Source organism: Sapajus apella, unplaced genomic scaffold (genome assembly GCF_009761245.1).
Source record: "Sapajus apella isolate SASKATOON/1434 unplaced genomic scaffold, GSC_monkey_1.0 scaffold1, whole genome shotgun sequence".
NCBI classification, from domain to species: domain Eukaryota; kingdom Metazoa; phylum Chordata; class Mammalia; order Primates; family Cebidae; genus Sapajus; species Sapajus apella.
In genome coordinates, this window is record NW_022436941.1 from 85,031,521 (window position 1) to 85,054,285 (window position 22,765).

The following is a 22,765-nucleotide window of genomic DNA, read 5'->3' on the forward strand; positions in this document are numbered from 1 at the left end:
GGAAAATTGCAGGTGACAAAAAACCATTCAGTTGGATTGGGAAATCTGTGTGGTGCCCTATAGCCTTCAGCTCTTGGATCTCCATTCAAGCCCCAGTTAATCCAGACCCTCCAGGGATTTGAACCAGTGACCTTGCAGGTGCTAGACATACACCCTAGCCACTGCACTAGCAGGCTCCTTTATGGAAACCTGGATCTTGGATGTGTAGGTCTGAAAGAAAAGAGCAGCAGGCAGCTGTGAGTCTGAAAAGCTAGGCGCATCTCACACAGGCAGATCCTGCAGCCCTGGGAAAGCACACCCTCTGCGGTGCCACTGACCCCCAAGGCGGCCGCCGGGACCACACGTGCGTGTTGGGCACCTCCCTCAATGCACCCGGCTCCGCTGTCCGGGTTCCCTTAAGCATCCCCCCAGGAAAACAACGCCGTGCTTGGCAGTGGTGGGGGCCCAGACTGAACCTGGATGCTAGGAGGGCTCTCCTGGCTTGGTGAGACCTTGCAGAAGCCAGCCGTCACGGGTTAGCTTGGCAGGCTCGGGTTAGCTTGCCCGCTCTGAGACGGTGCCCCTGTAACTTTTAAATTCCGGCAGCCACGCTATTTAAAGGTGGGCCTCATAGCGTGCACAGCAGCCCGCTAGGCAGGCACAATTCATGGCTAGGTACGCGGCCAGCAACCAAGCAGGCCCGGTGTTCCTGGGTTAGCAGCGGCTTGAGCGGAGCATGCTCCCACTCCACTCCGCTCAGGTGGCGCCTGCTGCAACATGTGGAGCTCCCGGGCCTGGCCTGGCCATGCCCCCACCCCCTTCCACAGGCAATTTGACTCAGACAGCAGAGAGAAAGGGGTACGGTTTGGAGAAACCCGGGCTTAGTGCCTTTAAATGCGGATGGCCCACCTTTGGGACTCCTGCGGTCCCATGCAGGCCCGGTGGCCTCTGTGCAGAGTGCTCTCTCCTTAACGGATTTAAGAGAAGCCAGAGGACAGATTTTAGCAAGTGAGAGTGGTCGGATGCACTCACCACCCTCTCCGGGCTGGCTTGCCTGCCACAGATGTAACCCAGTGGAGGGATGGGACTCAGCTCTCTCCCGGATGGGATGTGCCCTGAGGTTCTTGGGCTCCCCTGCCCTAGGAATGAGAAAGATGCCCTGGCGGCATAGTAAGCTTACTAGTCAAGTAAATATGGGACCCAAAGGGTTTTGCAGAAAGCGATTTATTAGGCAGAGAGAGAAAGAGGGAGAAGTAGAGAGAGCTTCCAACTGTTGTGGGAGGGGATCCCAGAGAGGGAAATCCGCACAGGCAGAGAGGGAGAGACAGCTCCCAGGTTGCTTTGGAGGGGATCCGGAGTAGGAGTCCACACAGGTAAGGTACAGTGGAGTTTTAACGTTGAAGTTTTTCCTGCCCCATTCATGTTCTTGTCCAATGAGAGGAGTTCTTTGAAACTTCCTCTGGGGTGACTGATCTTCGATTTTGATGCAGGATTGGTTGTCCAGCCAAAACAGATGCCCTTCCTCCCAGAGCTTTTTGCGGGTTTTTAAAACAAAGGAGCACACCTGAAATTTTACCTAGCCCAGGTGGGAAAGTTAGACCAAGAACTCTAGGTTCCCGGATGGGGAGGTAGATGGAGGCATGGTGCTGGGGAGTTTTTGCCTTTGAAGCCACGCCCCTTGCAGAATCTGGAAGAGAAGTTAACATAGTCCCACAGCAGGACTTCAGGGGAAGAATACCTACCCAGCTGATCCCCTTTTCTGTTCTTCTTCCTGCTGAGAGCCACTTTCAGCAGCTATAAAATGCCCCGCATTTATCGTCCTTCTATTATTTTGTGTGATCTCATTTTTTCTGGACACTGGACAAGAGCTCAGGAACCATGAGTGCAGATACAAAAGGCCCTTTACTCTTGTTGATGGAGGGCACCTGCCTCATGCGAAAAGGCAAAGGGCCCATTGAGCTGTTTACACTTAAGGCGACTGTAGATGGCAGAGCTACAAGAGCACTGTAACATGCTCTTTGGGGCTTTGAGAATCACAGGCAGCCCCCTAGTCACTGCTGCAGGGCCCTGCATGGAGTTTGCTCCTGCTGGCGCCCAAAAGTGCTCACTCTGACTCCTGCACCCACTCACCTCCATGCTCCCTCGAGGGGTGGAACACAGTGGGTCTGAATGAGTTGAGTTTGATCCCACCAGCACCGAAGCAGCCGGGTGGTTCCAGCGCTGGTGCACGCCAGTCCTCGCCCTTGTTTGCTCCTGTGCTCCCTCTCGTGAGGAGTTGTGAGCAGCAGGTTGAGTAAATGAGGCACCCCTGTCATGGGTCCCATGAAGGGGTCAGGGAAATATCCTGCTTTGCTAGTCCTTCAAAAAGTCACTACTACATCATCTATTTTTAATAAAAAATGTAAATACTATTAAAATATGCTAATGACACTAGTCAATGTCTATGAATCTCACATCACATAGTCCAAACTTCCTCAGACAGAAGGATTTTCACTGTTCAAAAGTTCTGCCACACTGGGAAATAAAGGAGTAGACATGGGCTGAGATTTGAAAATCTACTACCTGTACTTTTTTTGGTCATAGAATATGATTATAAACTTCATTACTGACTTAAACAAGGTCACTGAAGCATTTCATGAAAAGTTCCTGATAATGGGCTGCCAGATATCTAGGACTAGATACTATTTAGTAGCTGAAAATGATGGTAAAAAATATATGGGTAGCAATGAAAATAGAATGTGGCTAAAAATGTTTAGCAATTTGATAGAAAATATTTAGATTAAAAAATCTGTGTAAATGGATGAATAGGTTGAATTTTAGGGAAAAAATAGGTTCAATTCAATTAAAGACTAAAATGTAACATGATAAAACAGAATCAATGGGGGCAAGTATTTATATACTATTTTAATAGCGTGGAAAACAAAAACAAAAAAAAAACCTGTTAACTATTGGTGAAACAATTGACAGAATATCTAATAACTTTTAAAGTAAGTTTAGCCTTTAAAGCTGCTTCCTTACAAATTTTAAGTTTGGCCTAAATGTTTCTCAGCACACAGTGAACTGTAACCTAACCGGATGTGTAAACAGGATGTAATCTACTCTTACACCAATCACTGTGTTGCAGCCAATCAAAGGTAGGCAACTGTTCAAACCTTGTCCAAGTAAGGTAAACACCAAGCTGTAACCAATTCAGCTGTTTCTGTATCTCATTTTCTTTTCCTATAATGTATTTGCTTTTTTGGTCCATAATTCTTTGATTACGTGGCATCACTGGAGTCTTTCTGAACCTGTTCTGGCTGAAGGAGGGGAGCGATTCAGGAATTGTTCTTTGCTCATTTTAATTTGTCTAAAGTTTTTCTTTGGACACAATGAACTCTGATTCTGCCAGGTGTTTCGGGGAGAAATTGTTTTTCAGAAAAGACCATAAACATTTTTGATAATTTGCTACTACCAAGTAAAGTTATGTTTCTGATCTTTTAACAGAGCCTTCTGTGAAGGTGTGAGACACTCCTACATTTCTAGTCTCATGGAATCTCATCTTTTTTCAATCTGAAAACAAAATGGAAATGTTTTTTCTCAACTTACTCTTTTTCTTAATCAAGTAGGATTCCTTATGGTAAAAATAACTGGGAAAATGGTGGGTCCAACTATGTTTTCACAAAATATTGTAGCTTAAGTGAAATGCAAATGTTCATAAAATCATTTTATTACGAAAATAATTTATATTCCATCATGATGATTTACTGATTTAATTAATGAATTCATAAGAAAAGTAAACTCAAAGCCTACGGAATAAGCGTGGAAATTTTTGGTATCAGCTTTTCTTGCATATTCATAAATTATTGCTGGGGCTGTATTTTGTAAAAAAGAACTGTGTCATATCTACAGTGTAATGAATAAATTATGTGAACAGAAACTTCACAGAGAATTATAAGTGGCCAATGAAAATATTAAAAGATTCACCTCATTAGGAATTAGAAAATAAAAAATGAAATCAAGGCAATATTATTGACATATATTTATTTGAATTTATCAACAAAATAACTGGTGAAACTGATAAAATTACAAATTATCAGAATATTGTTTATTCGTAGGAGATAGTTACTCCTAAAATATTTTCTAAAATAAATAATATTATGAAAAATATTAAGAAACCTGAATTAGTATTTTGTAACTACATATTCCAACTTTGGACAGTTTCCATTTTTAAAATATTCTGATGTAATTTACATTTTATTCTATAATAGTTTTATGTTTGAATGGATTAAAATCTCTATGCCAGTTTTTTTAGTTTTTCATTTTTCCCATTAACATCTTTATTGCTGAGTTATTTACTTTGATTACTCTTGACTGAGTGGACTTTTTGTCCAAGAAGAATTTTTAAGAAGTGTTCCTGAGTATTGCATTTTTTGAGTTTTTGCTGGTGTAGGAGTATCGTTATGTACAGCTTGGTGGTACGTAATATTATGGGATCAAGCTTTTGTTCTCAGCCTTTTTTAGATACTGCACATTGCCACCCACTGGCATTGGATTCCATTGAGGAGTCTAAGGCCACTATCATCATTCCCTTGTTTTTATGTCTGGATGTGAATATAATTCTTTATCCTTGATGTGTAGCAACTTTACCAGGATATGCATTGGTATTAATCACTCCTTGTCAATTCTTCCTACCAAGGACTCTCCAGCCTCACTTCTCATCACCTACTTCTTTGCTGGAGGCACACCTGCCTTGCCAACTGCTTGCCCACCCGTGAACTTATGGTTCTTCATATCCCTGCGGCTTGTTAGAGGCAAGTGAAATTTCCTCACGCACTACTCCCACTCTTGTCATTTACTGTCACTATTCTAGCAGATTTAGCTCCAGCATCTTCTCAGTGAGACTTACTAGAGCACATTCCCCAGGTAATGCAATTTTACTTACCCCTTCCACCCTTGAAATGTAACATATGTCCTTAGCATTAAGGGAATTACCATTCGTATTTAAAACTCTCCTACTCCGGACTGTGAGCTCCAAGAAAAGGGACAGGTAACTTACATCCATGTAACGAAGCAGGCAATTTAAAGCCAAAAGTTCTTTTAGGCAAGAAATTGGGAAATTTGGATGGATAGTATGCAGACAATTACCGAGCAGCCAGTAAACAGGAAAAGTGATACTGTTCAAATGTTCTGATCAGGCGGATATTCTAAGTCTTTAAGAAATACTAATCGTATACCTGTGAAAGAAAAATATCTTGGGCCCCTTCAAACTGGGAACTCTTCAGGGCAAATCTGCCTCCTATTCAAGTCGTCCCTTTGGCTCACAGAGATAGATGCATATTCTGATTGCCTCCTTTGGAAAGACTTAACAGAAACTCAAAAGAATGCTACCATCTGTCTATCACCTACCTGTGACCTGGAAGCCCCCAGTGGTGTTGGAGGGGAGGGCTTGCTTTGAGCTGTCTCCGCCTTTCTGGAAGGAACTGATGTACTTCTTACATAGTGATTGCCGTCTCATGTCTCCCGAAAATGTATAAAACCAAGCTGTGCCCCAACCACCTTGGGCACATGTCCTCAGGACTTCCTGAGGCTGTGTCTCGGGTGTGTCCTCAACCTTGGCAAAATAAACTTTCTAAATTAACTGAAATCTTTCTCAAAGTTTCGGGGTTCACATACCGTAGGTAAAAGTGTCAAAGAGAAGACTAAAGGTGGGCGGGTGGAAAAGCCTGAAGGCCTTTGCAAGGCTATTAGCTAAGCCTCCATAACGCAGGCTTCAAGAGTCCAGGGGAGTCTGGCGTCTGCTCACCTGTATCACGACCTCCCTCCTGGGGACAAGGACATGCATGGTCAGCCCTTTCCGTACTGATTGCTCGCTCTCACCACCACGACCCATCTTCGACGGAAAATTAATCCTGGCTTGTCAACAGTCTGCCGTGAGGAGACAGCCCCAGGCGGGCGCGGGCGGAGCTAGTTGTGCGCATGCTCCGTGCGGTGCAGGAGCGTGCCGAACGCCCTCAGGCTGCGCCTGCGCTTCTGCGGTTGCGGTTAGGTCCAGAGGTCCCTAGCGGGATGGTGCCTCGGTGCCAGGTAAGGGTCGCGGGTGTGAATGTGGGCCTGGGTGTGGAGCCTTCCTCTACGTGTCTGTCCCGCCCCTTCCCTCCACAGATCTAGCCCTGGTCAGTCAGACCTCCCGACAAGCCCCCAACTCACACCCAGGCGGCCGGCGTCTTGGTTCGGGGGCGCCCCCTCCCCCACCCTAGAGCCCTTCCCGGCCCGGAGCTTTGCTGCCACTGCCCCGGCGGAAGTCAGGTCCGCTCTGAGAACTCCTGTCCACTCACGGCAGCAGGGACGGGTTCGTTCTGAAGGCGCCTCGACCTTTTGTGGCCACCTCTTTCCCAGATTCTTCGTTTTGATGAAGCTAAAATTTTAATCTAAAAAGAAATGCACCTCATGGAGAATTGTTGTGAAGAACTGTGCTTCATCTGTGGATTTCCACACCCTTGGTTATTTGCAAACCTGTAATTATTTGGTAGAGAAGAGTTTGCACTGAGAGACAGGTGCCGCTTTTACTTCGTCGGATTCCTTACATACCAGGTTGCTGGCACAGGTTTGTTCTGGTAAATACCAGATTGTCCTGTGTTTCAAACCCACTTGCTTCCATAAATGTGAGATTTACTATGTTGCATAACTTCATCCTTAGTGTCTGGGGACAATGTTATGCAGATCGGAATCCAAGGTCATTTGTCAACCGTGAGAAACAAATTTTTCCGCTTAATTTGTTCATTTATTTTATTTGTGTAACTCATCTCTTGACTCAGACATTTGTTCTTTGTTTACATATTTATAAAAGGTGCTGTACTTTTATGTCAATTAAAAACAGGCTAAACATGTTTTCCTAGAAGATACTTATGATTTTAATGATCGCGCACTTACATTTGTAAAACTAAAAGGCATCCACAAATTAGTCTGAATTGTATTTAAAACAAGTTTTCAGAATTTGAACTTGTAGATATACTGAATTTTTTTGTGGGTTATTTAATTTTCTTTATAGATTAAAGTAATACATTTGGAAAATGAGAAAACTACTCAACATGGACAGTTGGAAAATGTGTATGAGTTGTTATTAAAAACATTTTCTTTACTTTCAGGTTGAAGTATTGTATTTTGCAAAAAGTGCTGAAATAACAGGAGTTCGTTCAGAGACCATTTCTGTGCCACGAGAAATAAAAGCGTTGCAGCTGTGGAAGGAGATAGAAACTCGACATCCTGGGTACTTAAAAATTTGTAGAATGCATTTGAGTAATGCTTAAATATTTTTAAAATATATAAATGATAAAAGTAAAAAAAGGTTAGTTTTGATTGCTGTGCTGAATGTCAGAAAGAGTCGTATTTTTTTTGAACTACTGAAGACGTAAACTCTAAATATGCACCATTTCTTAAGAAAGATTAAGGATATTTTACCCAAAAGCACAGTGAACCCCAGAGACATGATTATATTCTCTTTGATAATTTTCAAAACACTGCGCATGCCAATTCTGCAATTTTATAACATTAAATGAAATTGTTACAAATTCTGTTCAAAATGTGTGCTTTAAACTTTTTTGTTCTGTCCCTCTGTTTAAAGAGAACTCAAAATAGAAATTTCTAAGATTAAAAGAAAAATGAGTTACAACAAATCCTAGATGCTGCTGAATTTGAGTTTTTGTAATAGCTAATGTTTTTTCCTGGTTCTTGAAAATGTGTAATTTTACTTCTGTCTTTCCCACTTCAAGCCCTTTTTGGAACAAAATTAAAAGTGACTTATTTGAGGGTGATTCAGGAATATATAATGGTGTCACTTAAAGCTGTGTAGACATTTAATCTGGAAGTCCTAGTTCTGTGTAAAAGATACTCCACAATATATGTTTAAAAGCAAACTACTTCATGATTTCGTATCTTTTAAGTTGCTCTTACAGCGGTCTAATAATCAATGAAACACAGTGGGGTCTCCCGTTCTGCTTTACCTTGAGCCTTTTACCTGGAGGGAGACAGCTGATTGTATACATTTCCACTGTGCCTGAAAAGAAAGCTTACCATTGTTGAGGTATAAAGGAGCTGCTTTATTAGAGCTGTGTTGCAGGTGGCTCTATGACCCAGGACATCTTTTTATCTTTCTAAGCATGGAAAGATGAACCCATGTTTGAGTAGGATAACGTGTACAAGCACAGTTTGTGGGCAGCTATACTTGTGCTTGTACGCATGGATGGAAGGCCCTGGAAAGGCCATGTACTGATTGGAAACTTTTCTTTTGACCTGGTTTGAGTATTGCCTCAAACCAGATTCAAAAGAAAAGTTTTTTTGTGTGTGTGTTTTTTGTTGTTGTTGTTGTTTCTTTAATTTCCCAAGGCATACAACATCCAATAAAGAGTTGAGAGCAGTTTAATGTATCTTTGTGATGTGTAAATATGTATATATAAGTGGATATGCCCTTTCTCCACACACTGTTTAAGTTTAATTGATAATTTTGCAGGTGTTGCTTCATAGAATTATATCTATGTAATATCTCTAATTGCAGCTGAAGAGATTTGAGGTCTATCATTGCGTTGATATTTTGATTCATACTTTTTCCCCTTTAGATTGGCTGATGTTAGAAATCAGGTAATATTTGCCGTTCGTCAAGAATATGTCGAGCTTGGAGATCAGCTCCTCCTGCTTCAACCAGGAGACGAAATTGCTGTCATCCCCCCGATTAGCGGAGGGTAGTGCTTTTGAGCCATGTAGGTACGTGAGATTTATTTTTCTTAACCAGTCATGTGGGGAAGGATCATACAGATGATAAAGTATATATGGTTTGCTATTAATGTATATTCTTCGTAAGTCTGTCTGTACCAAATCTTTATCAATGCAGCAACTCTTTATAGGTGCCAACAGATTTATGAATACCACCACACCATCTCTGTGTCAAGTAAGCAGTTTAATTAATATCAGTTTGATATGTTTCATTTAACATGGTTTATTGAGATCTTATGTGTCAGACACAGTGATGTATTAATAACCATATTTTGCAAGTGGAAAAACAAATTCAAAAGACTTAAAAAACTTGCCTTTGATCACATAGCTAATTACATAGCTAATAAGGGAAAGAGCCAACTTAAAAAATGTATTTAACTTTTAAGTTCAGGGGTACATGTGCAGGTTTCTTATATAGGTAAACTTGTGTCATGGCGGTTTGTTGTACAGGTTGTTTTGTCACCCAGGTATTAAGTCTAGTGCCCATTAGTTATTTTTTTGATCCTCCTCCTCCTCCTACCCCCCACTCTCTGAAAGGCCCCAGTGTCTGTTGTTCCTTTCTATGTGTCCATGAGTTCTCATCATTTAGCTACGACTTACAAGTGAGAACATTTGGTATTTGGTTTTCTGTTCCTGTGTTAGTTGGGCAAGGATAATAGCCTCCAGCTCTAGCCTTTTCCCTGCAAAGGACTTGATCTTGTTCTTTGTTATGGCTGCATGGCATTCCATGGTGTATATGTGCCACATTTTCTTTATCCAGTCTACCATTGATGGGCATTTAGGTTGATTCCATGTCTTTGCTGTTGTGAATAGTGCTGCAGTGAATGTACGCATGCATGTGTCTTTATGACAGAAAGATTATATTTCTTTGGGTATATATTCAGTAATGGGATCGCTGGGTTGAATGGTGTTTCAGTCTCTAGACCACACTGTCTTCCACAATGATTGGGCTAATTTACACTCCCAGCAGCAACCATTCCCTTTTCTTTGCATCCTTGCCAGCATCTGTTATTTTTTGACTTTTAATAATAGCTCTTCTGACTGGTGTAAGATGATATCTCATTGTGGTTTTGATTTGCATTTCTCTAATGATCAGTGATGTTGAGCTTTTTTTTTTCATATGATTGTTGGCCACATGTATGTCTTCTTTTGAAAAGCTCCTGTTCCTGTTCATGTCCTTTGCCCACTTTTTAATGGGGTTGTTTTTCCTCATGCATTTTAAAAAATTCCTTAGAGATGCTGATATTAGACCTTTGTCAGAAGCATACTTTGCAAAATTTTTCTCCCCTTCTGTAGGTTATCTGCTCATCAAGAATATGTTAAGCTTGGAGATCAGCTCTTCCTGCTTCAACTGGGAGATGAAATTGCCGTTATCTGCCCCTCCCCCATTAGCGGAGGGTAGAATCAAGAATTCTGGTGATCAAGAATTTGATCTCCAAAGGAAGCTATCTGTTGATAGATTCCTTTGCTGTGCAGAAGCTCTTTAGTTTAATTAGATCCAATTTGTCAATTTTTGTCAATTTTTTTTTTGTCAATTTTTGCTTTTGTTGCAATTGCTTTTCATGTCTTTTTTGTCATGAAATCTTTGCTTGTTCTTAGATCCAGAATGGTTGTCTTCCAGGGTTTTTCTAGTTTTTGGTTTTACATTTAAGTCTTTAATCCATCTTCAGTTAATTTTTGTGTGTGGTATAAGGAAAGGGTCCTGTTTCAGTCTCTTGCACATGGCTAACCTGTTACTCAGCACCATTTATTGAATAGGGAATCCTTTCCCCATTCCTTGTTTTTGTAGGTTTGTTGAAGATCAGATAGTTGTAGGTTTGGGTCTTAATTTCTGGGTTCTGGGTTCTGTTTCATTTGTTTATGCATCCTGTTTTGTACCAGTCCCATACTGTTTTGGTTACTGTAGCCCTGTAGTATAGTTTGAAGTTGGGTAGCGCAATGCCTCAAGCTTTGTTCTTTTTGCTGATGATTTAAGAGCTATTCAAGAGACAACATTTGAACTCATATTATTGGACTCTCTGTGTATTTTTTGCCAAGCACACTTACTAATACTAGATAATCGCTCTCCTGGGCATGGAGAAATGTAGAAAAATTGCACAACTAGTAATGCCTGAAAAGAAAGCTTACCATTGTCCAGGACTAAAGGAATAGCTTTATTGTTATGGCTGTGTTGCAGGTGGCTCTTTGACCCAGGCTACCTTGTCCTCTTTATAAACAACTTAGTCCATATTTGAGTAGAATAATGTACAAGAACATTGTTCAGTATAGTCTGGAGAGATGAGGCTTCTTATAAGTACAGTCATAATGAGGCTTAATTTATTGTCAACTGAAGAACAAATACAGTAGAAATTAACAGTCATCCCTGAATAAACACTTGGTAAGTTAGGAATGAAAGAAGACTTTCTTAATTTGCTAGAATTTCTATTCAAACTCAGGAGTAAATATCATACTTGATGATAAAAACTTGGTTCCGTTAAAGAAAGGAACAAGCCAAGGATGGCTTTTTGTCTTTTTTCACACATTTTTTTCCCCACCCTCGTGTAGGGCAATGCCACAAGAAATGAAGAGTCATCTGTAAAAACAGATTGCCCCTCGGGTCGACACTAGGCTTCTTTCTCAGGCCTGCTATCTGCAAATAATAGAAGAATTTCTTATCAGATATGTATCTCAATGCTATTTAGAAACTGTGGTCACCATATCACTACCATGATTTCAGGAGGTTCTAAAATGCAGTTTTTTGGAATTTGGAATTTATTCAGAAAACTATAGGCTTCCATTAAAGGGGTATTTGTGGTCATTACAGCTGTTCTTTGAAACGGTTACAAAGATTCCTCAAAAGTGTTCTGTGTTACTTGAATGTGTTTGGTAGAACTGGTATTATGCATTTTTAGAAACTGCCAGATAGATGATAGTAGTCTTGTAAAATCAGAAGTTGTGGGAACTCAGCCTGGTTTGACGCTCATAGATCATATTTGTATACCTATGTCTTATTGCAAGAAAAAGAGATTGAAGATAGTTAGGTGGCTTGTATAGCAGATGAAAAACCCTGAAATCCAGTGGTGTATAAATAATTGTGCTGTTTCAGTGGTGGAAAGAAGATAGGAAAAAGAACATTGGCTTAACTAAGTACCTCCTTGGTTGGAATTTCAGCACCCTGAGTGAGTTCCTCAACTTCTCTGAGCCTTCTTTCTCTCATCTTTCAATTCAGATGAAACCTTACAGGATTAATAATTATATTCATCATTGCCTGCAAGATTCTACCTACCTGTCTAGACTCAGCCTGCCCTTTTCTCTCCCTTCTTTCTAGGTTTGGAGCACATCACACCCTTTCTTGTCCCAGAGACTTGGCATTTGCCACTCCCTCTCTCTGCCTGGAGGCCTGTGCCCTTGTTTCTTTACAACACTTCCTCCTTATCTTTCACATCCCAACTTTTAACACAACCTCTTGAGAGAAATCTCCCCCAGACCCTAGGCTGTGTCTCTGAAGCCTGTTATTTCCACAAGGTATCCCCATTTGTTATCCTTAGTTATTGCTTTGTTTCTTCTATTTGAACATAAGCACCCTGAGGAAAGGAGCTTGTGCTTCTTTCCCCTGGTTTATATCTAGTGCCTGGCCTTAGTGTCTGGCCCTCAGTGAGTGTGTAATAATGTTTGAGGAATTAAATGAGAAATGCATGGCAAAGGGCTTTGCACAATACCTAGTAAATAAGTGTGTAGTTCATTCCCTTATTTCTTCAGTTACTTACCTGGGGTTGTACCAGGTTGAAAAGGGAACCCAGTTTCTGTAGAATCACTATCACTTCTGTTATCCCTTTTTTGTTGGATAAGGAAAAAGGCAGCTTTAGATGTGGTGCTTGGTACCATAGTGGTGCAGAGGGGATGGGCATGTAGGTGAAGATGGCGATGCCTCCACTGTACCTTGATGGGAGAAATGAATAGCAGTTACAGAATTTGGAATATATTGGCATTGAGATAGATTATATTTTAGTGATCATGTTAATGATGAGTTCCTTTTTATGTCATGCCTGATTCATTATGGCTATTTATACACATAATTGAGTTTTGCTAATTTTTACACTTGATTATTTTTTATCATTCAGATCAAATCCAATCATGCCTCCCATGCCTGGAATAAAAAGAAAAGAAACTTTTTATCTGAGGAATGTGAGCCCCTCAGATAAAACATTAAATTAAGAGACATAGAAAGGCACTGCAATGAAACGGCAGTCACATCACTCCCCCTTAAGCTGCATCATTCTCTCTCTTTTTTTTCTTTCTTTCTTTTATTTGTTGAGATGGGGTCTCACTCTGTCACCCAGCCTGGACTGCAGTGGCACAATTGATCTTGACTCACTGCAACATCCACCTCCTCGGCTCAAACAATTCTCCTGCCTCAGCCTCCCGAGTAGCTGTGATTACAGGCACATGCCACTATCACCTGGCTATTTTTGTAGAGATGGGGTTTTGTATTTTTAGTAGAGATAGGATTTCACCATGTTGGCCAGGCTGGTTTCGAACTCCTGATTTCAAATGATCCACCTGCCTTGACCTCTCAAAGTGGTGGGATTACAGGTGTGAACCACTGTGCCCGGCCAGTAATTACCTCTTGAAGCTACTTTTTATGAGGGCTGCAGAGTAGCTGAGGCTAAGAAACCATAAAATCCATATGCTGGACACTCTAACTTGTATCCCGCCATAGTTCCACTTTGTACAGCCAATCAGCAATCAACGTTATCTCCTATGCCAGTGAGAATTCCTGAGGTAACTTTGTATTATTGTATTAGCCCTCTTCTTGTTGCCTTTGCCTTTAAAAACCTGCTTGCAGCAAAGGCTTAGGGAGTGCTCTTCAAGGGAACTCTCCAAGGTATCTTGGTAGTATCCTGGGCCACTGTCGTTGTCTTGGCTCATGTAAATTCTTTAAATTATATTTTGTGCTGCAGCCTCTTCCTTTTCCATCAACAATTTGTAGAAAACATAAATTGAAAGAGCCTATAAGTTGTTGAGTGTTTTACCCCTAGGACTTCCTTAAGGTTTATTAACCTCTTATTTCTAGAGGAGATATGGATGAAGTTGAAGAGAAATCTAAAGACATTATAAACTTTACTGCCGAGAAACTTTCAGTAGATGAAGTCTCACAGTTGGTGATTTCTCCGCTCTGTGGTGCAATATCCCTATTTGTAGGTGAGTTGTAATATTCATCGCATCTATCACTGCACAAGACAATAGGAATTAGCATGCGCTTTCCATGTTCAGTGTTAATGGAGGAGTTTGAAATACTGAACATTAAACCAAGAGTACCCATGATGGTGGATAGACATTTTTTTAGTTCTTGTTTTGTTTTAGTAACCTTCAAATTAACCTGTATTAAATTACAAGGCATTTTGAAAAGTAGGATAAAAGTCACTGTTAGGGAGAGAGAATTCTATATTTTCCAATATCAAAAGTAAAAATGTACTTGATAGTCCTGGAAGCATAAATATTTTCCTTTGAAGTATCTATTTGTCACAAGACGAATATTGTCTGGTTTGCCAGGTGAGTGTTTTCAATAAGCTTGCTTCATCAGTGCTGTTTTATTTCCTTATCATCTTTGTGACGATATGTTTTATTTTCCTAACCAAATTTTGTTTTTAGAAGATTTCAAAGTAGTTTTAGAAAAAATTGGCATGCTGCTTACTACTACAAATAATCCTTTTTTATTAATGTGCTATTTCTTTTGTAGGGAAAAACCTTATTTTAATTGCTTTTTTTTCTTTCTTTTTTTAAAGGGACTACAAGAAATAACTTTGAAGGGAAAAAAGTCATTAGCTTAGAATATGAAGCATATCTACCCATGGCGGATAATGAAGTCAGAAAGATTTGTAGTGACATTAGGCAGAAATGGCCAGTGAAACACATAGCAGTGTTCCATAGACTTGGGTATGATTTCCTTTATCAGTTTAAAAGTGAAGTATTGTTGCTTTTCATCTTTGTACTGTCTCTGATTCTTGAATTGTTCTTAGGAATTCTACATTACCATGAGAGGAATGTTCATGTATTATTTTTGGAAGATAATAGGGATAGCTCTTGGTACCTTTAGTGACTGCCTGGGGGGTTTTGATACTGGGAGAGCTTTTGTTGCTTTCAGGACTTTCAGGCCCTTGGGCCTGTGCTAAAGTGTGCTAAAGGCCTTGAGGCCTTCTGAGAGTTTTTCTGTGGTCTGGAGTCTGTTTATATGACAATCTGTGAGTCTGTTTATATGACAGTCTTTGACAGATTCTTTTGGATATAAATGCTTCTGAAAGTCATTAAAGTAATTTGCCTTTTTGTACCCCTAAAAAGAGAAGAGTTCTTTTTTGGCTTTGAAAAGAAGCCAGTAATTGAGACTATCTGTAATACTCTGTTAGTTAATAGTTTGTTATTAATAGCCAGTAGTTTTATTAATGGTTAATATTATCACTCCTATTACTTGATATTTATTGTTTTAAATTCTGTATTATACTTGTTAGGCCATAACTTTGTATCTCTAGGCATTACCTGGCACTGTGCCTTGTTTGTTTGAGTCAGATGCTTGCTGTATCAATGAAAGGATTTTCCTTGGTGCCCATCAGGAGGGTTTAGTGGATAGATTGTAACAAATTAGCCATAGCATTAGCCTCATCTGCTGCCTCTGCTGAATGCTACTGCAATTAATTACTGTTTTCTAACTGGATGTTTATGTAAAATAGAACTACACTATAGTTCTAAGGCTGCATACCTGGATTTTTTTTCATCTGTCTAGCAGATTCTTTAACATGTAGATTCAGTGGCGATGGTGATTTTTTCTCTTCATCTTGTTAAAGCCTGGTTCCAGTGTCAGAAGCAAGCGTAATCATTGCTGTATCCTCAGCCCACAGAGCTGCATCCCTTGAAGCTGTGACCTATGCCATTGATACTTTAAAAGCCAAGGTGCCCATATGGAAAAAGGTAAGTTAAGAAAATAACACATTTTACCAAGTGGGCCTGATTTTTCTCAGGAATTTTTAGAGAAAACCCTTCACCTTTTATTATACAGAATTTATATTCATGGACTTTTTACTGACTGTAGTGTCTTGTTTCGTTTACCTGTAAAATATCTTCTTTCCAAGATTTGTTACACATGAAAAATATGTGCCCTAAAGAATGCATAGCACACTGTAAGCCTCAATGAGTGGCAACAGTGAGAATTCCTAGTCTGGACCGTTGGAGAGGTTCATATATGAATCCCTTGGATTATAATTCCCTTGAATTAGCGGCTCTTTCTGTTGGAAAGTGAAAATAATGCATTAGCTATTAAGGTAATGGTTGAAATAGAAATTCTTTAAGGTGAAACAGGCTTTTTTTCCTAGAGGTCCTTTTTAGGGGAAAAAAAAAAAAGGTTGCTCCCTCTGAGAAAATGCACAGTGAGCGGATTTAAAAACATAAATAGGAACTTCTGGCATGTTTTCTGTTAAGTCAAGCCAGTCAATAAAGGTGAGTAATTCTCTGGTTAAATAGAGCATTCTGATGGGATAAAAAGGCCCAAATCCCTAATTTCTCCTTGGTGTCATGATGTTAGCAGTGGGATTGTTCTGTGCTTGCACATGTGTAATTGCTCTTCAACATCTAGAATCTTCTAGAATTGCCCACTGCGCTATGACTTACAACAAAGCTGAGGAGTTAATGAACAGCTCAGAAGACCCACAGAGCAGAGCAGAAAGCCAAGGCTTTTAAAGGGTACTTCTCCTCTCCTTCCCGGGGGTTTCCTGCCTCAGACAGTGATAGAAAGAAGCAAGTTGGACTCATAACCAGGGCCTGGGAAATTTGGTGACCATGTTGTTAGAATGAAAACTGAAACCCATTGTTATAAGAGAATACCTAGGGATTAGAGGATAGAATATGTGAAAGGAAACTTGATGAAGCTCAGATAATCTTGTTGCCTTGCTGTGAACTAGGCTGACACAATTTTGATAGAAGTGGGGGCAGGCCCCCGGAGAGGGAGAGGCAAGAAGAGCATTCTAAGATAAGCTGCAAAGTCTGGGAGGAAGGGGTAGCTTTCTTTACCAGGGAGGAAAGGATGGAGTCAGTGAACAGAAGGCAGATGGGTACAAGCCCAGAAAATACAGGTAAGGGGCAGGAGTTGGGGCATATTTTTGTTTTCATGCTTTCAGTTATAGCTGGGCTTCCTATTTTGCTTTTGTTTATCTGTAGAGAGTTAGGGGAAGTGCAGGTGTTCAGAGGACAGTCAAATTTGAATTCCTCTCCTTTCAGAAATGGAATGTGACTAGACAGTGAGAAGAAAAAGTTAGATGTTCTTCTTACCCCTCCTTTCCACAAACTATGTAACTTCTAGTCTGGTTCTGGTCTTGGCCTGTGCTTTGAGATCATCTATGATATAGGAAAGGGTGGCAGGTGGCTAGAGTGCATATGTCACAGAGCTGCTCATACCAGAGCACAGCTCAAACTTGTTTAAGAACTTCTGAAAGGTGATCACTGAATTTAACAACTAGTGAGGATATTCTGTTTGCCTTTGGAAAAGCATATTTAGAAATGTTGACGTAGTACGTGTGTTTGGAAAGAAGAAAATGTTTGAAACTAAAGACCTTCTGTCTTCCCCTCTGTAACCTTGCCCATGATGTCTCTTGTCATGACCTCAAATAGAATTAATTGCGTATTTCCTTCTGTGGTTGCACGCTGTTTTGCTATAGCTTCTAGTCTATTATTTTTACAGTTGTGTTGAGAATCCTTAAATATGGAGAACGTGTCTGTCCATTAATTTTTCTGCTCTCAGTGCTTTATACAAATGTCTATTAGATTGTTGAAAGAGGAACCATTGAAATAGATGTGGTATTCATTCATCTGACTTATTCAAATATATTTTATATTCATGTATTAGAATGGTCTAGTTTTAATAGCTGTTACAATTTTGTTTTTTAGGAAATATATGAAGAGTCATCATCTTGGAAAAGAAACAAAGAGTGCTTTTGGGCATCCAACAATTAATCACTTAACGTTTTTAGAGCATGCAATCTTAACTTTGTTTATTATCATTGATCACATTTTGATTTTTTTTTTCTCTCCACATTAGGATAGTTTACTGAAGTACAATCTCTTATATTATACCAGTAGGACAAAAGGGAGAAAAAGGAAGCAAGATAAATGGGTATGTAGGATGAATGGTTATTTAAAATGGAACTAAAGATAGAAGGAGGACTGCAGGAAAGAAATTGAATAATTTAAATGTGAGGAAAGATGTCTGTGGTAGACATGCCCTTCCATGACTAATTTCTAATTGTATCTCAACTCACATTGAGGTATGGGTCCTCCTCAGTGACTTTAACTGGCTCGGAAAAATACTCCCCCACTGACCCCACTTTACCAGCCCCGTTCCGGTTCAGGGATAGCATTGTTATCAAGGATGCATGACAGGAATGTTGGCAGAACTGGAAAGTATTAAAAAATCATTATCAGACAGTCTTGATATTGTATATTTTCAGAAATATATTAAAAATAATAAACTGAAACCCATGATTTCAAAAGTTTAAAAGCAATATCTTTTTTTTAAAAAGAATTACCTAAAATAGTTCTTATTATGGAGATTTCTGGGATTTCAGAATCTATAATCTTAGCAGAAAACTTTTGTTCTTTTTTATTAGTTGTTAATTTAACAGGTCAGCACAAAATTGTTAACAGGTCAGCACAAAATTGTCATAAAGCTAACTAGAAACAAGGTGGTTTGTGTTAAAATGTTTAAGTAAACAATGCCCCAATTTTTAGTTGGTTAAACTTTACAGTATGTTGATAGACTTGTGTATATAAGTCCCATATAGTTTAAAAATTTTTTTTCCAGCTTTATTGAGGCATACTTGACAAACAAAAATTGTATATATTTGAGGGATACAAAGTGATGTTTTGATATACATACACATTGTGAGGCAGTTACCACAGCGAATTAACATATTCCTCACCTCACATAGTCCCTTCTTTTGTGTGGTGAGAATATTTAAGATCTACTCTCAGTAAATCTCAAGTAAACACATAGTTCATAAAATAACAAAATACTGGCATAATTTGGGCAGTTGGCATCATCACAAAATTTGCATATGCATATTAAGAGCAGAAGCTATACTTTCAGTCACTTGGATTGAAGGATTTTTTTTCTTATGTCTGGGACAAATAAGAAACCTAGTAATCTTATTTGTTATATCTAGTGAAAACATCTTTTACCTAAGGAATTTATTTATTCAACAAATATTTATTGAACACCTGTTTTGTGTCAGGCACTCACCCAGTGATCTTTGTCTACCAACCTAAAATACCTTGGGAAACACTCTGTATTTTATCTGTGGCTGGGACCCACAGGACAGCCACACTGACGTTAGGAATCACCTGGTTACATCAGTTGATGCTTATTCCTTAGTCCATCTGGAGAGATTGGGCCAGAAGGATACTGGAAGGGCAGATGAACCCTCCGCCTACTTCCTCTGCGGGTTTAGGGAAGGTAAGGCCTATTGGCCTCAGCCTTACCTTCGCAGTTCAGTGTCACTCTGTGCCTGTCATCGAGCTTCAGCCAGTCCCCATTGGAGAGCAGGGGTGGGTGCTGGCTGTTGCATTATATCTGAAAGCACATTTTCATGGGGCTACTGGGTCACTGTAGATATTTCTAGGATTTTGTACATAGGTTGTTAAATGGATGTTTATTATGTCATATGCAATGTTGTTAGGTATATGTGGATTTCAAGATTTTCCTACTTAAATGTTTCGTTAGAAGATCTTTATTGAGGGTAATGATGTTTTTAAAGAACAGAACATTCTTTATGTTTTAAAAGAATCATGCCTTCATCAAGTAGGCTTTATTCTAAGTTTGGAACTGAAACTGTTATGCTTATAAAGTCACTAATACAGAGGTTTAGGAGTTAATCCCAGCTGGAACTGGGATGGAATGGCCTTGAGAGATTTTGTGCCTTGCACTTGACTTATATAGGATCTTTACTGACCCTTGCTTACTTAAGAGTGGCAGTTAATTGGTGGTTGAGACACAGTAGTAAGGGGCTAGTATCACTATGATATGTAGCCTTCCTATCTCTGTAACTTGGCTTCAAGTAGCTAAGAGTAATCTAAAAAAAATTAGCCTTTAATCATATTGCCTGCAGTGTTTCAAGGTCACTTTGAAGCCATGACTTTGCATGATTGCTAAGTAAGTTCACTCAAGAAATAGGAAATTCAAATGATTTATGTTTCTAGTATTTTTGTACAAGTGGTAAAATGAAGTTGATTTTTTCATCTTTGAATGAAAGAAACAGCATATGTTCCAACGAGTGACTTATTTCGTGGATATTTTTGTCCTTTGGATATGATGTATATTTTTGTCTATCCAAAGAACAAAAATATACTGTAAAGTCACAGTATATTTTCAGCCTTTTTCGAGAAATTGTGATTTAGGCATCTTACACAGTTACTGAGCACCTGGTACAGTCAGGGCCTCTCTTAAGAATGATAAGTGGATCATCCAGCAGAGGGCGGTAGAGCCAGGGCCATAGTAAAAGTTATAGTCAAGTTTCTTTAAGCAACTTAAGTCTTAGATTTAATTTTGTGTAGAATCAAAAGTTCAGTTTAGTAGCCATTGTCTTTAAAGTCAGGCTGTAGTGGTTCCTAAATTAAAATTAGGCCCTGATTTTGTGTAAGATGATGTCCAATCTTTGACACCTTAAAAAATATTAAAAGATTATGATAGGATGAGGAAGGGGATGTTAAAAATGCAATTTGTAGTTTTTAACAGGTGATGTAGGATAAATAAAAAGAACTACTGTAAGTATACAATTATTTTCCAATTAAGTCTATGGGACAAAATGATTGTTTTAATACAGGTCTTTAACAGCATTTCCTAACCTGCTCTGTGAAAAACAAAGAAAAAAACCTTAGTGCTCTTTTTCTCTAATATTTTATTTTGTTTTTTAAGAGATGGGAGGGGGCCTTGAACTCGTGGGTTCAAATGATCCTCCCTGCCTCAGCCTCCCAAGTAGCTGCAATTCCCACACTCAGTTCTCCAAGATTGTATTTTAATGTGAGCCAAATAGCAGACGCACTACCTGATGGTTGTGCTGCAGTGAGCTGCCCTCCAGAGATGGCTCAGCACAGCTGCCATGGGCAGGGAGGCACTGAGAGAGCACCGCAGACATGAATGGAGATGCTTGTGCATCGCTATTTATGGCAGCACGTACACACTTTCCACCCCATCTTTGCATTACTCTGCCATCTGTACAACGATGGCAGTCTGTGAGCCCAACACATACCTATTTTATAACTCCAGCATATTTATTTCATCATATTTACTCTTTAAAAATATTTAAACCCTCATGCTTACTACAATTTTTTTTTTAAAACAACTATGCAGATGACTCTGCTCTTGTATGTTGCAGCAGTTTGGCTGATTTTTTTCCCTCTCTATTCCAAGGACACGTTTTATTTCAAGAGGTAAGTTGTGCTTTAGAGCTTTAGAGCAGTGCTTCTCAAACTTCAGTGCAGTATGAATCACCTGGGGATGTGGCAGAACTTCCAATTTGACTTTAGTAGTTTTAGAGTGGCCCCTGAGACCTGTGCTTTTAACAGGTTCCAGGCGATGCAGCACCATCTATCCATGGGCCGCATTTTGAGGAACAATGCTTCACACTATCTCAAAACTTTGAAGGTAGTTTAAGGGTTCTGCAGAACATCCTTGCGGTCACTGCTAGAAGCACAGATTGGACACCTATGGCAAATTATAGCCTCAGTCTTCTTAAATTGAGTCCTGGATGGGAGCAAAGTGACTGTATAAGATGGAAATGGTAAAATATATAACTTGTAAAAGCCCAAAGAAAATAGCTTTATTTTCAAAACAATTGTAATGATATCCAATAATGTGGTATGAAAAGAGTGGTTTACAATTAATGAAACTTTTCTGTTTGTTATACTTTGATATGAGAAAATTTATGTTGACTACAATTTAATTTTTCTCAGAAACCAAATGAGTTCTGCAGCTTTTTGTACACACATGCATTTATTTTTGTAATTTTTGTGGAAAGCAAAAAGGCAAAACACATTTAATCCAAAACATCAAATACCACATTTGAACAAAGAGTTATCTATTATGTATGAAGGAAAATATCCAAGACAATTTCTTTAAAATATATACAATTCTAACACAGTTATGCAATATATACATTCATATTTTGACTCAGTCTGCCAAAATAAACAGGTACATATGTAACTATATTTACACAGTGGTTACAGTTTCAGTCTTTAGAGTTCAAAGACATAGTTAATATTTTCACACTTTACCCCCATGTTTCTTATTCACCTCTAGAGGTTTAAATTAACTTTTCAAATTGATTAAAATGAGTATGCCTGAATGTACACCAAAGGGCATAGTCCTACAAAGTTGTTTATAGAATTGTTTTACTTGTACAAATTAAAATATTAAAGATGGATCAGGGATCTCAGTTTAAGGAATTCTGCCTTCTGTTTGATGATGTCTTAATTTTTGAGATTTTCATACATTGGGTTATAGCTGTATATCAGGTTAGGTAAATACATTATAAAATGATACGCTTTATAATAATTTTTAGCATAATCACTTGTGTGGCAATAATACATTGGCTTTATTTTACTCTTCACAGTTTTAATAGATAACTATTTTACAAAAATAACATTGCTAGCTAGAAAAATTTCTGTCCAGATAGGAGTTCTTATTTTGCTCTGAAATGAGTGATGCACAATTGTAAATCTCTGTAGTTTCTTCATAAGCTATTTTACTATCTTACTATTTTATAAGCCTTGTGTGGCAGTATGAAGCAAGTCAGCTTTTTACCACGTTCTATAGTCCTTGCCTGTATACCATTTATGAAATGGAAATTTGAATATGACATCTTTTATGCCCTCTACTTACTTTTAAAGCAAAAGTATTGTTGAATAGGAACACATAACTCTTATTTAAAAAATGTTTCCCCCCCACCTACATTTCTTGTATATATACTCACCTTTGATTAAAAGTGCTTGAGAAATACTGCCCCCCAGAAGGCATCTGACAATG

General features: G+C 39.1%; 1 protein-coding gene across 4 annotated transcripts; it reads left to right on the forward strand.

Annotated features, from left to right (window-relative positions):
* Window positions 1-5,956: 5,956 nt before the first annotated feature.
* On the forward strand, window positions 5,957-22,488 carry MOCS2 (molybdenum cofactor synthesis 2). 4 transcript variants are annotated; one of them, XM_032281099.1, is made up of 7 exons: window positions 5,957-6,042; window positions 7,104-7,225; window positions 8,571-8,715; window positions 13,778-13,905; window positions 14,490-14,640; window positions 15,543-15,666; window positions 17,635-22,488. In XM_032281099.1, exons 3-7 carry the CDS (start codon window positions 8,618-8,620, stop codon window positions 17,698-17,700), a joined length of 567 nt encoding a protein of 188 aa, XP_032136990.1. In that variant the 5' UTR covers window positions 5,957-6,042; window positions 7,104-7,225; window positions 8,571-8,617; the 3' UTR covers window positions 17,701-22,488. The 4 variants fall into 4 exon arrangements, with proteins under 4 accessions (XP_032136990.1, XP_032136991.1, XP_032136989.1 ...); XM_032281100.1 differs by lacking the exons at window positions 5,957-6,042; window positions 7,104-7,225; window positions 17,635-22,488 and adding exons at window positions 8,843-8,899; window positions 12,825-12,901; window positions 15,751-16,081 and having other exon boundaries at window positions 8,633-8,715; window positions 15,543-15,717; XM_032281098.1 differs by lacking the exons at window positions 5,957-6,042; window positions 7,104-7,225 and adding exons at window positions 8,843-8,899; window positions 12,825-12,901 and having other exon boundaries at window positions 8,635-8,715.
* The last annotated feature ends 277 nt before the right edge of the window (window positions 22,489-22,765 follow it).

Coding starts and splice junctions, on each gene's coding strand:
- MOCS2 (XM_032281098.1), top strand. CDS start 8,870: ATGAATACCACCACACCATCTCTGTGTCAA. Junction 8,900..12,824: donor CCACACCATCTCTGTGTCAA/GTAAGCAGTTTA, acceptor TTTATCATTCAG/ATCAAATCCAATCATGCCTC. Junction 15,667..17,634: donor AGGTGCCCATATGGAAAAAG/GTAAGTTAAGAA, acceptor TTTGTTTTTTAG/GAAATATATGAAGAGTCATC.